General features: G+C 39.7%; 1 protein-coding gene across 9 annotated transcripts in view; it reads right to left on the bottom strand.

Moving 5' to 3' along the window:
- ZNF521 (zinc finger protein 521) overlaps positions 1–15,937 on the bottom strand; it is a 291,079-nt gene that overhangs the window by 140,421 nt on the left and 134,721 nt on the right. For 8 of the 9 annotated variants that reach the window (XM_035125723.2, XM_035125722.2, XM_035125714.1 and 5 more), the window contains one exon: positions 6,634–6,718. In XM_035125723.2, the coding sequence (XP_034981614.1) occupies positions 6,634–6,718 (85 nt within the window). The remainder of the gene's footprint in view (positions 1–6,633; positions 6,719–15,937) is intronic. The other variant, XM_060277869.1, reaches the window with a different exon arrangement.

The following is a 15,937-nucleotide window of genomic DNA, read 5'->3' as shown; positions in this document are numbered from 1 at the left end:
TAATTATTAAACATTTGTGATGGTTTTAAATTGTTTATTATACACCATCCTGAGTAGATTGGGCTAAATATTTTAAATGAACACACACACACACACACACACACACACACACACACACACACTGAAATAATTCTTCCACCAGCCACATTTCTGCCAATGAAAAATATTGCCTATCTTGTTTGAAAGAATAAAGCAGTTCACAGTATGCTGGGAAGATAATGCACTTGGATTTAAAGTGATTAAGCAGCACTGACTTCACATTAAAATCCAAATGCTACAGCTTAATTGTAGATTTTTTATTTGTGCATAGCACTTTCTCCCAAGTTCTCAAAGGGTTTCCCATACATTATCACAGTAAACGTTAAATTAAATCTTTACAGAAGGGCAGCATTATAACCCCATGTTACAGACATTGGGAGAGGTGCAGAGGCTGGCGGAAATATGTTGCCTAAGGCCACCCAATGAGTACAAGACTGAGATGGAGTTGAACTATGGGCCTCCAGTCGCTTGGAGCCTGTGCTTCCTTGGTAAGAGCCCAAACTGAGGAAGGCATAAATGTTTTTCCATGAACACCTTCACCATGATTCTCAGCCCTTTCCTGAACAATTTCTTTAGTGATCGTTTGATAAGTTGGCTATTTTATCTCCTGAATGTTGGAAATTAGCATTATTTGCATTCTCTCCTGGTTCCAATTCTACCATTCCAAAATAAGTGTCCTCAAGGCAGCCATGCTGTCCTTTACCTGTCTTCTCTTATTTCTCTGAGCTTGGAAAGGGAAACATTATGTTTGTTCCCTGGATTGTAAGTCTCGTTTTTTTGCCCATGTGGGAACTGGAGAACAAGTTGCTTACATGAGTTGCAGTGTAGTGGAGGAAGATCAAAAGTTAAACCATAAAGAAAAAGGAATCTGAACGAAAGTTTGTTATGCCTCTGCATTTTTGTTATGCCACTGCACTCTTCTATATATTATGACACAATGCAGAATGTGCTCTTTCTTCCTTTTAGATGCAGGGCCTTTGACATGGTGCTGCTGATGGGTCCCCAACACAGGCAACCTGAATACTACAATGCTGTTGCATTTCATTTTTTATTTTTTAGCTTCTGCTGCCATTGACACTGCAGTGGCAGCAACATCACTGCCGGGCCTCCAGGGAGCATTTTAACAGCTGGTGGACAGAGGTGCCATTTTAAATGTAAGCCAATCTTGGCCCGCTAGATGTGAAGGCTCTTCACCACCTTCATTCATCCAAAATGCAAAGACACATAATTCATTAATGTAGATAATGTATACAATTGGTGATTGCATTTATATCCCACTTTTTTCTCCAGTGAGCACACATGGTTCTCCCTCATCTTGTTTAATCCCAACAACCCTGTGTAGTATGTTAGGCTGAGTCTCAGTGACTGGCCCAGGGTCACCCAGTGGCCGAGTAGGGACTTGAAACTTGGGTCTTCCAGGTCCTACTCTGACACTCTAACCACTAAATCACTCTAATTCTCTTATTTATACCACTTCTTATTTTGAAATATCAACACTGTTGATTTCAAATATCTTTCGGCTGAAGCATTACAATTTGAGTAACTTAAAACAGCAGGTGGCCATTGCAGATGGACCTGAACTTGGGTCCTGTCCAGCTGTACTGCTGCCCACCCACTGCCAATATAAGGGGACAGTGGTAAGTGGCGTTATAGGCAGGTTCTGATGATGCGCAGTCTTCTGAGCCCTGGGCGCCCTCAACCAGTGCCCACCCAGTAAGATAGCTGGTGCGAGGTCTGCTATTATAACAGTCTTTTTTGAAAGGTTCTCCAGAAGGTTCTTCTACCTGGTTTGTTGTAAATTATATTAAAGTCAGTCTTCTGTTCAACCTCTCTGCACCCCTCTGAAGCGATAAGCTCACATTCCCCATCTACCCTGTAGACCATTTGTGCTGACATGTTACATTGCCCTGACTAAACAGAATGCTCATTAATATGCTGTACTTAAGAGTCAGTGTAACAGAGTGACTAGATCACATATTCTGGATGTGGGAGACCAAGGTTCAAAACTCTGCTTAGCTGAAGAAAAGCTCTTTGGACTTAGCATTAGGCAGCCTAGAAGGTGGTTGTCAGGCAAAGCCTCTGATCCGAGGTCCTTGAAGGAGATGATACAAACCACATTACAAAAGCATAGTTTAGAGAAATAGTGGAAAGATAAACAAACAAACAAACAAAAGCCAGAAGTCTAGAAACTCTCAACTCTACATGGGTGTGATATGTCAGCAGCTCACTCAATAATTAGGACGGCAATTTTTTAACCAGAGACTTTGGGTTCCCCCTTCGTTTCTTCTCACCATGCATCCTCAATGCAGCTCCAGAGGGCTGCAGGACATTCTGCAGGGGTGAGGAGAGGAGGAGGAAGTTCCCTTGAGGAAGCAGAATGGCAACGTTGGATGTAAGCCGTTGGCTTTTTCTTTCTCGTTTGTTGATATAAACTCTATTATCAGTTAATGTGCTAAAATAACATTTATAGACTCCCTGGTCCCAGAAACAATATATGGATTTGTCCGTTGTGTTTTCATTTACCTTTATTTATATGACAATATTGTGTGTCATACATATTAAATCACACATATCCCTCTTTTTCATTAGTTAATGTTTAGGGATAGACCTGTTGGCAGCACTCTTTTAATTCTAGTGTAATCTTGGTAACATCCCGGAAATGTAAAATAATGTAAGGAAAGAAGAGCCAGTGGTGGGGGTGGAAAGGTAATGGTGGCACAGAGCAAAAATAAAAATAAAAAATAGTACCATGTGGAACGAGTCCTAGCATGTAAAATCACTAAAAACTCATTATCCTGTATTCAGGTTTTCATACACTCTCCAAAATAGAACTATTACAGATTGTTAATTCTTCCACATCCTTCTTACTCAAGATGCAATATGGGTGTTTTTAATCAGGAATGCATATCAAACACTGACATCCAGCATTACTTACAGTAAATACATATTATCAAAGCATGTTCTGCAAATCACACTGTACTTTGTGTGATAGAATCTCCCCCCCCCCTGCTTTCTGGAATGTTTTTATAGCAAGCCCACTATGGTTATGGCATGAAGCAGTATAATGCATGACAATCAGGCAGGGGAAAGCACCTCTTTCCCATTCTATGTTATCAAACTTTTAAGACTATAAGGTATGTGGGGCCAATTTCAACATTAGCATTTTTTGTTTTCACAACTTGCAATGAAAATCCTTACTGCTGGAAAAAACATTTTAACTATGTCTACTCACATCAGATCTGGCTATGGCAAGAATCCTAAAAGTACCTTAGCACACCAATTTCAAGCACATAGGCACAAATTCTCCTGAAGTTACAATGGGAGTGACTCCTATGAACAAAATTTATAACAACAGAAGCAACTTCCAATGTTCACTCAATTCTGATTTACCCTCTTTTAAGTCACATTGCAATCTGGCCTGGTCTAGCTTTACCTGCTATAGAAGAAAACATCGTTCTCTATCAAATGATTATAGGCAGGTGAAAAGTGGGTGGGAAGTAAACATACCCTACGAGACTGCCTTACATTCCAGAATAATCTCTTGTCCACACAAAGAAGTGACAAACTTCTCATTGTCAAATGTTCTTTATCTGTTGCTTGCTGAATACCTCATTAAAACATTGAGATCCAGCTGAAGAAATGGGAAGAGTTGTCTCTGTGTGTTTTTGCAGCTCCCAACAAACTATTTTCAGCTATAAATTCTAACTATTTTCAGCTATAAATTAGTACTATTTTCATTCCAAGTGAAGTTTTCTAAATCATCCCCTGAAAATTACTATGTATAAGCGCAATGACTGGCAAAATGACTTCTGCTCCTTATTGCTCTGGTACATTTCAGGAAGCAATGCCACAGAACAATGTTTCCTAGTCTTTTTGAGCTAAACTGATTACACTTTATTTCACTCCCAAATCCAGTACCAGCCACGTGTACCAAACTAATGCTTTTAATTCTGTGCTACAGCCTGCTGCTGCATGCAGGGAACTATGGGACACTAATTTAACACTGTTCATGAGTAGCCATCAGTTGCAGGGAGAAGGTCGTGAAGGCCAAAGCTCAGAATGTTATCAAATTCGTAAGAGAGGTTATAAGTAATTTTAAAAGGTTTATTTGGCTATGTTTGAAGCAAGAGGAAGAAGAACAAGTAGTAGGTCCTCTACCTGGAGAAGACGGAGAAATGCTATTGGGTGACAGTGGAGCTGTTCAACACCTACTTTGCCTCGGTCTTCAGCCAAAAGGAAAGCACAGCTCAACCTGGTAATAACAGAATGAACGATGGAAAGAGGGAGCTGCAGCCCAAGATAGGAAAAGAAGTAGTAAGGGAACACCCAGCTACTTTAAATGAATCAAATATCCAGGGCCTGATTAGCTACACCTAAGGGTGCTAAAGGAACTTGTGGATGTAATCTCAGAGCCTCTGTCTATAATCTTTGAGAATTCTTGGAGAACAGATGAGGCCCCTGCAGACTGAAGGTAGGCAAATGTTGTCCCCATCTTCAAAAAGGGATGGGGGAGAAGACCCAGATAACTACCGAATGGTCAGCTTGCCATCAATAACGGGGGAAAAAATCAGTTGAGAGTGAGCCATTGCTGCAGCAACATCTGGTAGGCTCAGTTCTACTACTACATTATTCATCTCCTCCATCCTGCTCATTCTTTTAAATCTGGAATTGCAATTACCTACAAAATCATTTCTACTAAACTCTGCGCGTTGCATTGCTCCTTTGCAGGATTTTCTGAAGCTTCTTGCCTTCCATTGTGTGGAATTTTGGGAAGAAAACACTGAGCGGGACAGGATTGTCCCTGACAATCATGCTGCATAAGAAGTGTTCACAGCCCTGTTAGGCCTTATCCAGGAATGAAATTCTTGATAATACAGCAGCAGTGATTCCTGCTACTGGGTCACGTGGGCCAATCTGAGTGGGTCCTAACTTTAGCAAAGGTGAAGTAGGCCACCTCAAGCCTCTGACTTGGAGGCGCATTGAAGAGAAGTAAACTGAAAGTTACGGTAGCTTATATCCAGTACACATCCTACTTAAGGATCCTACCGGTACTAACAGGTCCATTAATTTAAGTGGCTTTATTCTGAGTATAATTTAGTTGGTTACTTTATTATTAACTTTTTTATCACCATGTCATTTGGACTTTCTTGCACAAACACTAAATTCCTTTGACCATAACTCGCTTATATTGCCAGTGCAATTGTTTTTTAACAGATACAGACATAATGTGACTCACTAATTCTATTTTGACTTCAGAACATTCATTAAAAAAATTAAAGCTCACATTTAACTCCTGAAAACTTTGTTTTACTGAATTTTACTTTTATGTATTGACAGTATGATTCTAAGGTTTCTAAGATAATTTGGCTTCAATATGATTTACTCTCTAGTAAGCTTGTTTAGGATGAAGCCAACGGTTTTTTTAAATAAATAAATAAATAAATAAACTACAACAGCTGGAGAAGAAGCATATTAAATTAACCAACAACCTTTAATAAATCTGACAAAATTACATGAGAACATGTGTAAAAAATAGTTTAGAATATCAAGCCAGAAATTAAGTAACTTTTGTACAACAGCTCAAAGGAAATAGGTTTTGAATAAATGAACATGCATCTATAGAGCTGTATGCTGATATGAATCTCTCTGCAAGAAGTTCCAATATTTCTAAAACATTGAAACAAATACTGTAGCAGTACAAAGTCAATGATTCTAATGTCTGCTCTTTGCCAAAGGAATTTCTTAGAAATAGGCAGTAACAAAAGGCAATATTGTTTTATTAGCAGGCAAAAGATGTGCTTGATAAATTTAATTGGCTTGCAAAACGCTTAGTGTTATTACTAAGTGGTAACCAAATTAAAAACATTATAAATATAACCCGGGGGAATAAGCAAATAATGGCAAAATATGATGATTCAAAGAAAATGCTCAGTGTTTCATATGGTATTTCCTAACTTCAGCCATATTATAAAAGCAAATTACCATTAGAAATGGTGACTGTAGACTCTAAATACTATCAATAACAGTGCTTGAGCTTTGACTCAATTAAATATATTATTTCATTTTGTATGAACCCATTCTGGGTTGCTTTCAAGCTTTTAAATACTATGTATATCCCTGTTTTATGGCCATTTGAATTATTTAGGCTTCATCATGACAAAACTCACAAATTCTGATGTTGGTACCAAGGTGCTTGAGCAGCACTCGGTAGTGTCATTAGCATAATAACTTCTGAAATTAAAACCTGTCTAAAACTCTGTGGAAAGCTAACAACCAGTTCATTAACCATTCCTGTTAGTTGTTTTCAATAATGCAAAAATGATTAGAAGTTTAATTTGTTAATCACCTGTGTTTTGACTGGCAGTAGTATATGAATCTCTGCAGAAGTCTAAACTAGCCCTTGCAGAAAATAAAACATGCTAATGCTTTATTAGGCCTAATAATATTCTTTTTTTAAAAAAAATCTATCACACCTGGGTAAATCATTGACGGTTGCACAATTAATTTCTCCTTAACTCTGTTTAAATTTACAGGCAATGAGAATACAGCTAGGAGAGTCTATCTATCATCAACAAGATTTAATACTTCACTCACCAATCATGTGATTTGCAACATGAACCTGGATATCCCACTCATTGTAGAAAACCATCTGGCACTTGATGCACTGATAGGTCTTCTTCTAGAGGAAACAACAATGGAAAGTATTAATTAAGCAAGCAGGCACATAAACTAATTCTCATAACAATTATGAAAAAAAATGAGCAAGCTAAAAATGTGGACTTACTAAATATTAGTATAAAATCAGACACCATATCTCCCCCATTTCTCCTGTTTTGCCGGTCTTATAGCTCACTAGACATAAGTCACATCCACTGCAGTTGGATGTCTACTTATGCATCATTAGAAAAGAGAGAAGGGGATACAATTTTGCAAAGGCTTTTCTATCTAAAAAGGTATCCGCACAAAGAAAACTAGCACACCAGTGAAGATTCAGTCAAGCTGACATGCTAGATTTCGAAATGCTTAGAAGTTGTTCTGTTGCCAGTGGTCTCTTACATTCAGCTGGTAACAAGGATTGGTTTCCCAAATATTAAAGAACCCATAGCACATTTCTGCACTTGATCATACATCAAGACAAATGGAGAAAGTTTCTCCTTAATACTCTGCAGAACGAATCCAGATGACCAGCTTACCAAGTGGTCATTGCACAGTGTTATGAGATATGGATTGGTAAATTATATTCATCCAATGTCACATGACTGCCCGGGTTAATGTGTGTTTTGTTCTGCTTCTTATCTAGGATTTCCATACCTCCTGGGGGAATTAGGATCGATCTCAATATGGCCAATTTCTTTTCGACTGGGAAGCCCCCAAACCATTTTCCAACACCACAGCTCCTACGCTGCAGTAAGATGCACAAAATGTGTCAAATATCCACAACCCTGCTCTTAGATTGCTCTGACTGATGGAGCCTTGAAGGACATTATATTAGTACAATGCATGTCCAGCCGACCAGCAAATGTCAGGACCCCCGGTGGCTGTTGCCAGCCTTACATGGCTGCTAGTCAAACAGCTAACAGGGGACATGTAACTTCTTTTTATGTATGCGTTCTTACTGTAGTGCATTTCATTTGAATATTAGTTCACCATCTTTCCCAAAGAGGGGGTGTATGCTTGTTTAGGGCACAGGTTGAGTGGAAGAAACCGTCTTTGTAATCTGTAAATGCTGTGTGCAATTCAATGGCATATTCTTCATAGAAAGAGAGCTCCGTGGCTGAGTGGGGACTGGAATTCTGGTCTCCTAAGTCCCAGACTAACACTCAAATCACTACACCACACTGGTTTAAGCTATGTACCTGACACTAAAACTGAAGAGACATAACTTGCTGATCTTAAATCAGTGCACGGTCCTGCCACTTTCATCCGCATAGCGCCAAACTATGATCTGGCATTACTTCTGACCTTGTGTCTAGTTTTAAGAATTACTGGTAAACGTCAACAACCACAGAGCTTATGACAGTTACTGCAACACATTCCTGTTCAAGTCAAAGATTATAAAACTAGAACCTTAATACCTGAAATGTGCAATATCTGAGTAATTTATAGTATTCCCATAAAAATCCCAAAGGGAAATCTCAGAAAATTACATTTACCAGTAAATCTCAAAGCTAACTCAGTGCCTTCAATAAATGTCTAAATGTCATCTTCATTTCCATCGTAAATGTCTAAATCTCATCCTCATTTCTATCATTTACCAGTGAAGGACATTTATAAGCCCTGGGACACAAACATCTGACATTTCCGGCTGGGCCTCCAAAAATCTTGAGAATTGCAAGTAAATATCAAGATCCACCAACTTCCATTTGCCAAAGCACATAAACCCCATTAACTTCATATTTCTAAATTTTTCAATTGCATACTTGCTCATTTACAACAACTGTAATTGTTAGTACTGTAGTTTATGAAAACTACATAATATTGACGTCATATAGAGAAAGTGGTCTGTCGAGATCAAATCTAGGCTGCCCTTTGTGAAGAAAGTGGTCTGTCGAGATCAAATCTAGGCTACCCTTTGTGAAAGACAGTTATTAATTTTGCTTTTAATATAGAAATATATTCCATCTTAAACCCAAATGAATATTTTTGAAATATCAACTACAGATGAACTAAATTTTGAAAATTGTTTCTGCGGAGTATTTTCTACAAAAATGTATGTATGTTTATAAAAACCATTACACTACTTTAATAGTTCATATCATTTGCTTCAAGTGGCAAATACTTAGCTAGAAATAACTTTAGATGGACTGGTGCCTTAGAATAAACCCAGCTTTAATTTAATTTGGCGATGGATGGGAACCATTTATTTACTCTTTAAGGTGGCACTTGTAGGGATGTAGTCTATTACTTGATGCCGGTGCAGATTACAATTCAAGAGATTCATCACCAGTACCAATTCACTTCAGTTCTCACTTTGCCATTTTTAACCATTCCTGATCCAGTTCTTAGGTTATCAAAAATAATGTTATTGTTTACGTTCTTTTATGACAATCTGGGGGCTGGTTGAAAACTCAGTGAGCCCACTGAAGTATGCATCTTGCTTCAGGTTTAAGCGTGTTCTCCTTCATGGAGAGCATGTGTTGTGGTGGGGAAAAACAAGACATCCCCCTGTTGCTGGGCGGGTTAGTTTGGGTGGCCACAAATCTTATTGGGCACCTCTTGGTAATTGGGGAGAATTTGATGTTGAAGTTGCAATTTGCGACTGACGGCCAAGGGGCTATTTATTCCCTGCGCGCAGCGTTGAGCTGCCTCTTTTCGTTGCATGCATCGGATCACCCTCCCACCCTCCCTATATTTAGGGCTGTTTGTGTTGACCTTGCTATGCCTGTCATGGGGTCGTCTGCTTTGGAGCAGAGGCCTGGTAGGAATTTTTCCATTTGGGTGATTGGCCAGTGCCATTTGGTTTTTTGCCCAGTGCGTAGCAAAATGTAAGGTTGTGGTTAGGCACTGGTTAAATTTGGTTGGTGGAGGGGGTATGGTTGGCTATGCCTGCCCCTCCAATGCGGCTCCTGCAAGGGTATTCCGTTAAAGGAATCCAGGGGCTCGCCATGCTCTTGTCCGAACCCCTGCCAAGGGGCTAGGGCCACACAAGAGCCCCTGGGAGCATTTGGGGAGAGGAGAGGGCCTGGTACCTAGCTCTATTCTCTCCCCAAAATGTTTTCCCTTATTGACTTTCGCAGGCTTTTCACATTAAGACGTCAGACAATGACTGTGCTTTCATTGCGAGTTTGGCAAAATCACATGGAACCAAAAAAAATGAGAACTGGGTTAACGATAAAACAATGAATGTTAATGGTTGTTAATGGCTAAAATAGTCACTTGAACAGTGAATCAATTACAGAAGTAAATGTGAATACACATTTCAGCAGTACCCTTTTAGCAGACAGGTAAGATCAGATGTTGCCGCTGATGATGGTAGCTGAAGCTTAGTGGAAAAATGTTGTCATATAATTATTTTGTTAATTGTAAACAGGAAATCAGCAGAAAGTCACTACAAGCAAGCCTACTTCACAAAGAGTAGGAAAGTGGACTATGGATCAGTTTGATGCTTGGATCTGCTTGTAGCAAATTCCACCATCATCCCTACATAAGACATGTCAAGATGAGGAAAAATGTATTTCGGGTACCTGGGACTCCAAAACAGAACATGCCAGGTAGGAAAATTGCATCTACAATAGACTTTTAAATAACAACCATCAAGGCTGAGAGATTTATTGTGCCAAGTTCCTTAAAAGATGTTTTTGATGCTGACATGCAGGCCAGCACACATTGCGTAAATAACAATCACTCTCCCTTTTTTAACATTATTTCCCTTTAGAACTAGTTAGAAAATATTTCTTGCTCCCAGGTGCCTAACATTATATATGGCTTATTAGCATACCCCAGCATTACTCCTGATATGTGACTTTATTGAAAAACAAAGAAACGTAGACTTAATGGCTGGTCTTTTCTCTCGTTAGAACAGTAAAACATAGTGCATGTCGAGAATTGTCAACAGAAATTATGACGGATGAATACAATGACACAACGTACAAAGCTTCCCCCCCCCCCACTTTATTTGAAGCTTAATGATAGCAAGGAAAATCTCACTTGACAAAAACAACAACAACACAGCTCTTACTAGCCTCTTCAGAATGATCTGACATACTTTAAGATCAACACAGACGTCTTCTTTTATCATAAAACAAGAGACTGCTTTTGTCTCTGCTGCTAGATCAAACACTAGTTCTTTTTAGATTCCAAAGAGCTTCTAAAATGTTACTATCAACTTTTATTAAGTCAGCAATATACTTAACTAGACTTGTGTCGACGAACTTAAGATTTTTAAATGATCAAAAATGCTGTCATATTCGAACCTTGCAGAAGCAAACACAGCATTCTTATTTCCATCATTTTGTTTCTTTTAACAAAGCAGCAAAGGATTGACTTCTTCTGAAATCAGCAGTACACTTCTCATTTGAATGCCTGTCAGATCAGTCTCTAAAAGAAGTGGGTGTTGGCTACTGCAATGGTAGTTTTCTTTTCATTTTGCTGCTAGTCTCTCCATGCAGTGGTGCTACCTAACTCGTGTTGAAGAAAGGAAAGAGGTCAAATCTTAAGGCAATATATATTAATATTTTTATTAAGTGCAAATTTTAGTGTTTATTTACTTCCAAGATTCATAGACCACTTTTCACCAAACATGATCACAAAGCAGCGGAACAGGGAGTGTTCTTGCTTAGTGACGGCTTTGGAAAAGGAATATTATTTGGGGTGTGAAGGTTGGCAGGTATCTCATGGATGAAAGAAATCTGGCAGGTACATTAAGAAAAATGTGTTGGTTTAAAGGGCAACGTGGAAAAATATGAGTAGAGGAAAAACCAGGAAGCTCTTCAGCAACCTGAATCTGTGCTGTCACATGGACAGAGGCCCTGATCAGGAATACTATATAGCTAGAATGAGAACTACAATATAGGGTGAAGCAACGGCATCAAGATCCCAGGCAGTTTCTTTTGAAAGCAATAAAGTTAGCTTTGGTGTGGAAGCCAGAAGACCACTTTGTAAAGCTGCTTGCCTGCCAATAGTCAGGGGCCGTTAAGCTGGCGTTTCATCAGCAGAAGCTAGTGGTCATGAGATATTTTTTTTCCTGAATGAGCAATTTATCTGTAGGAGATGGGGCTTGACAGCAGGTCTCTGTAGGGGCATTTGTGTGAGGGGGAAGGAAAGGTGTGTGCAGAGTGAACTGAGAGAGAATCAAACAGAGAGCAGTGAGTTGGCTGAAAGTGAATCGCCCCTGGGTTGCAAGCACTCTCTCTGAGAATCAGATGTGGGGTTAGTGGAATTCTTGCCTGCTGAGGGAGTGTCAGTTTGCTTCTAATATGCTCCGCTTGTATATTTGTAAATGAACAGATATTGCAAAGACATCATAAGTCTCCAGTGCTCTCATTCAAACGAAATTAAACCCTGTAGCACTGCCCCTGGAAATTCTCACTATTTGAGGAAGTGCGAAGTGTGTAACAGTGTGATATCTTTGTTTAGGCTTATAAACAAGTATTACTAATTAATGATGCACATCTCAATCCTTCATTCAAAATTTGCCAAAGAAGTATGCAGTTTGCCTTTACTCTGTATGTTGGAGATAAAAAACCCCAATTCAAACACTGTGACTACAATTCTCCTTCCAAAATTAATTGTAAACTTATAAACTATTATGGAGCTCAAGTAAGAGATTGGCATAGATCCGTAACAGCCCATGGGATTTCCTCACTGAATGCGGTGGTATGTGGCTCAAGCCTAAAATTTCATATAGAAAACTACATAAAGGTTTTTCTCCCCCTTAAATACAACTGTGATGCTAACTCCTTGGACCACTGGGGATGGTAGCCAATGACTGAATTATAGCAGTTCATAAAACAGCTCATAATATTCCTGACCTGAAAAGTTAGGTGATGTTAGAAGGCCAATTCAGTGCTGTGGTCTAATATAAGAACTCCCAGCTTTCCCTCCGGTTTGGTGAACTTGCCACTGAGGGAGGAAACCAGTTCCATCCTCTGTGCCACCAGACCACCAGCACACAGCTTGTTTGCCCGTTCTTCACTAGAGCACTGCCACCACTCTCCAGCTAGAACATGCTCCCCATACAATCCCATCCTTGGGGCCGACCTCCTAATAAATTTTTTCGGAAGTGTTCCTCCAGACTGTTGCAATTTTGCAATAGGGATTCAATTGTTGTTGTTTAGTCGTTTAGTCGTGTCCGACTCTTCGTGACCCCATGGACCATAGCACGCCAGGCACTCCTGTCTTGCACTGCCTCCCGCAGTTTGGTCAAACTCATGTTCGTAGCTTTGAGAACACTGTCCAACCATCTTGTCCTCTGTCGTCCCCTTCTCCTAGTGCCCTCAATCTTTCCCAACATCAGGGTCTTTTCCAAGGATTCTTCTCTTCTCATGAGGTGGCCAAAGTATTGGAGCCTCAGCTTCACGATCTGTCCTTCCAGGGAGCACTCAGGGCTGATTTCCTTAAGAATTGATAGGTTTGATCTTCTAGCAGTCCATGGGACTCTCAAGAGTCTCCTCCAGCACCATAATTCAAAAGCATCAATTCTTCGGCGATCAGCCTTCTTTATGGTCCAGCTCTCACTTCCATACATCACTACTGGGAAAACCATAGCTTTAACTATACGGACCTTTGTCGGCAAGGTGATGTCTCTGCTTTTGAAGATGCTGTCTAGGTTTGTCATTGCTTTTCTCCCAAGAAGCAGGCGTCTTTTAATTTCGTGACTGCTGTCACCATCTGCAGTGATCAAGGAGCCCAAGAAAGTAAAATCTCTCACTGCCTCCATTTCTTCCCCTTCTATTTGCCAGGAGGTGATGGGACCAGTGGCCATGATCTTGGTTTTTTTGATGTTGAGCTTCAGACCATATTTTGCGCTCTCCTCTTTCACCCTCATTAAAAGGTTCTTTAATTCCTCCTCGCTTTCTGCCATCAAGGTTGTGTCATCTGCATATCTGAGGTTGTTGATATTTCTTCCGGCAATCTTAATTCCTGCTTGGGATTCATCTAGTCCAGCCTTTCGCATGATGAATTCTGCATATAAGTTAAATAAGCAGGGAGACAATATACAACCTTGTCGTACTCCTTTCCCAATTTTGAACCACTCAGTTGTTCCATATCCAGTTCTAACTGTAGCTTCTTGTCCCACATAGAGATTTCTCAGGAGACAGATGAGGTGATCAGGCACTCCCATTTCTTTAAGAACTTGCCATAGTTTGCTGTGGTCGACACAGTCAAAGGCTTTTGCATAGTCAATGAAGCAGAAGTAGACGTTTTTCTGGAACTCTCTAGCTTTCTCCATAATCCAGCGCATGTTTGCTATTTGGTCTCTAGTTCCTCTGCCCTTTCGAAATCCAGCTTGCACTTCTGGGAGTTCTCGGTCCACATACTGCCTAAGCCTGCCTTGTAGAATTTTAAGCATAACCTTGCTAGCGTGTGAAATGAGCGCAATTGTGCGGTAGTTGGAGCATTCTTTGGCACTGCCCTTCTTTGGAATTGGGATGTAGACTGATCTTCTCCAATCCTCTGGCCATTGCTGAGTTTTCCAAACTTGCTGGCATATTGGGTGTAGCACCTTAACAGCATCATCTTTTAAAATTTTAAATAGTTCAGCTGGAATATCATCACTTCCACTGGCTTTGTTATTAGCAGTGCTTTCTAAGGCCCATTTGACTTCACTCTCCAAGATGTCTGGCTCAAGGTCAGCAACCACACTACCTGGGGTGTACGAGACCTCCATATCTTTCTGGTATAATTCCTCTGTGTATTCTTGCCACCTCTTCTTGATGTCTTCTGCTTCTGTTAGGTCCTTACCACTTTTGTCCTTGATTATGGTAATCTTTGTACGAAATGTTCCTTTCATATCTCCAATTTTCTTGAACAGATCTCTGGTTTTCCCCATTCTATTGTTTTCCTCTATTTCTTTGCATTGCTCATTTAAGAAGACCCTCTTATCTCTCCTTGCTGTTTTTTGGAAATCTGCATTCAGTTTCCTGTATCTTTCCCTATCTCCCTTGCATTTTGCTTGCCTCCTCTCCTCCGCTATTCGTAAGGCCTCGTTGGACAGCCATTTTGCCTTCTTGCATTTCCTTTTCCTTGGGATGGTTTTCGTTGCTGCCTCCTGTATAATGTTACGAGCCTCCATCCATAGTTCTTCAGGCACTCTGTCCACCAAATCTAAATCCTTAAACCTGTTCCTCACTTCCACTGTGTATTCATAAGGGATTTGATTCAGATTGTATCTTACTGGCCCAGTGGTTTTTCCTACTTTCTTCAGTTTAAGCTGGAATTTTGCTATAAGAAGCTGATGATCTGAGTTACAGTCAGCTCCAGGTCTTGTTTTTGCTGACTGTATAGAGCTTCTCCATCTTTGGCTGCAGAGAATATAATCAATCTAATTTCGATGCTGCCCATTTGGTGATATCCATGTGTAGAGTCGTCTCTTGTGTTGTTGGAAGAGAGTGTTTGTGATGACAAGCTTGTTCTCTTGACAGAACTCTATTAGCCTTTGCCCTGCTTCATTTTGAACTCCCAGGCCAAACTTGCCAGTTGTTCCTTTTATCTCTTGATTCCCTACTTTAGCATTCCAATCTCTTGATTCTCTACTTTAGCATTGGGATTCAATTGCATAGCAGCAAATTCAGATTGCACAATGAAACCTTGTGCAAAGAAATCAGGATGAACGCTCAATAAACAGGTCATGTGGAAGCTACCCTTATTAGGAATTAACCAGTCTTTTTGAAAACTTCAGTAAAATCATGTGTACACTATTGAGCTGAAGTTAGGTACTTTTTAATCCCATCAATTTCAATGTTAGAGAGCTAAGAACGTCCTCAACCCATTAGGAAGTATTTAAAGTACTTAACTTTATGCCGAATTGTCCCCTATGCATTTAAAACCTGTCCAGGTCCACACTTAGGTTTGACAGTACTGGTATGGGACTAAAAGTTCAAATCATGCTGAAATGAAGGAAATAGTAAAGAATATAGAAACATACCCTCCAATATTCCACATGAGTGTTCAAAAGAAAATATCAAAAGACATCTGAACATCTATCGCTTTTGTTCAAAACTATTTTATCTATATTTCTTTATAACCCATTTATTCTTCTACTCATTCTTAATTCTTTTTTCTTCCCTCCGAATGCGGTCTTGTGAGAGAAAATATTAATCCTTCCCGGTTAAATTCTGCAAATCTTGTGTCTTCAAAATAAATGTTTTTATAAGGAGTTTAATGCTGTTAAGTACTTATATTGCATATTAATATTTTCTTTTGTATTGTCTCCACAGCTTTTTCAAATCCAAGGAAA

This window comes from Zootoca vivipara, chromosome 8, assembly GCF_963506605.1.
Source record: "Zootoca vivipara chromosome 8, rZooViv1.1, whole genome shotgun sequence".
NCBI lineage: Eukaryota > Metazoa > Chordata > Lepidosauria > Squamata > Lacertidae > Zootoca > Zootoca vivipara.
This window is presented reverse-complemented; position numbering and strand designations above follow the sequence as displayed.